The sequence below is a fragment of the Ceratosolen solmsi genome, unplaced genomic scaffold (genome assembly GCF_000503995.2).
Source record: "Ceratosolen solmsi marchali unplaced genomic scaffold, CerSol_1.0 scaffold3, whole genome shotgun sequence".
Classification (NCBI taxonomy): Eukaryota; Metazoa; Arthropoda; class Insecta; order Hymenoptera; family Agaonidae; genus Ceratosolen; species Ceratosolen solmsi.
The window spans coordinates 2,749,821-2,750,382 of NW_011948428.1; the positions used below are offsets into that span (position 1 = coordinate 2,749,821).

The 562-nt window shown below is 62.5% G+C and overlaps 1 protein-coding gene across 1 annotated transcript in view; it reads right to left on the bottom strand.

Annotated features, from left to right (window-relative positions):
- Positions 1–357, bottom strand: part of Ack-like (activated Cdc42 kinase-like) — an 18,370-nt gene extending 18,013 nt beyond the window's left edge. The window contains exon 1 of the mRNA XM_011501442.1: positions 68–357. Within this exon, the coding sequence (XP_011499744.1) occupies positions 68–95 (28 nt within the window). The 5' untranslated portion in view covers positions 96–357. The remainder of the gene's footprint in view (positions 1–67) is intronic.
- Positions 358–562: the final 205 nt, after the last annotated feature.

Sequence of the window (562 nt, forward strand, 5' to 3'; positions counted from 1 at the left end):
AGGGTCCGAAGCTAACCTCGAAGACGAAGGTGGCTCGGCTCGGTCCCGCTGGCGCGCGTTCACTTACTTTCCATCGAGTATCCTCCTCGGGGCATGGAGCCTCGAGGCCAGGGTCGGCCTGACTCAGCAGTGTCCTCCACTCATCATCCTCCGCGTGGCAGCTCCTCCACGTACTTCGGGTCCAGCCCACGCGCGCGCACTCCCACAACGAGCACCAAAAATCGCGAAGCTGCCACTGAGGTCCGACTGCGGACTACGAACTACGGAGCGGTGGATCGGCACAGGGCGATCAGATGGCCGCCGCTGCGGCGCCACCACTACCACCACCATCAGCACCACGGCCACTACGACCACGACCACGACCACGACCACGACCACGACCACGTCTTCACTACCGCCACTACCACCCCTACCGCAACTACCCCCAACCACACTACCGCAACTACCGCCAACGACGACCACCGTGATCACGATCACGATCCCGACAACGACGACGACATCGACATCGACATCGACATCGACAACGACAACGACCACGAGCACGTTTCCACCACCGCCAACA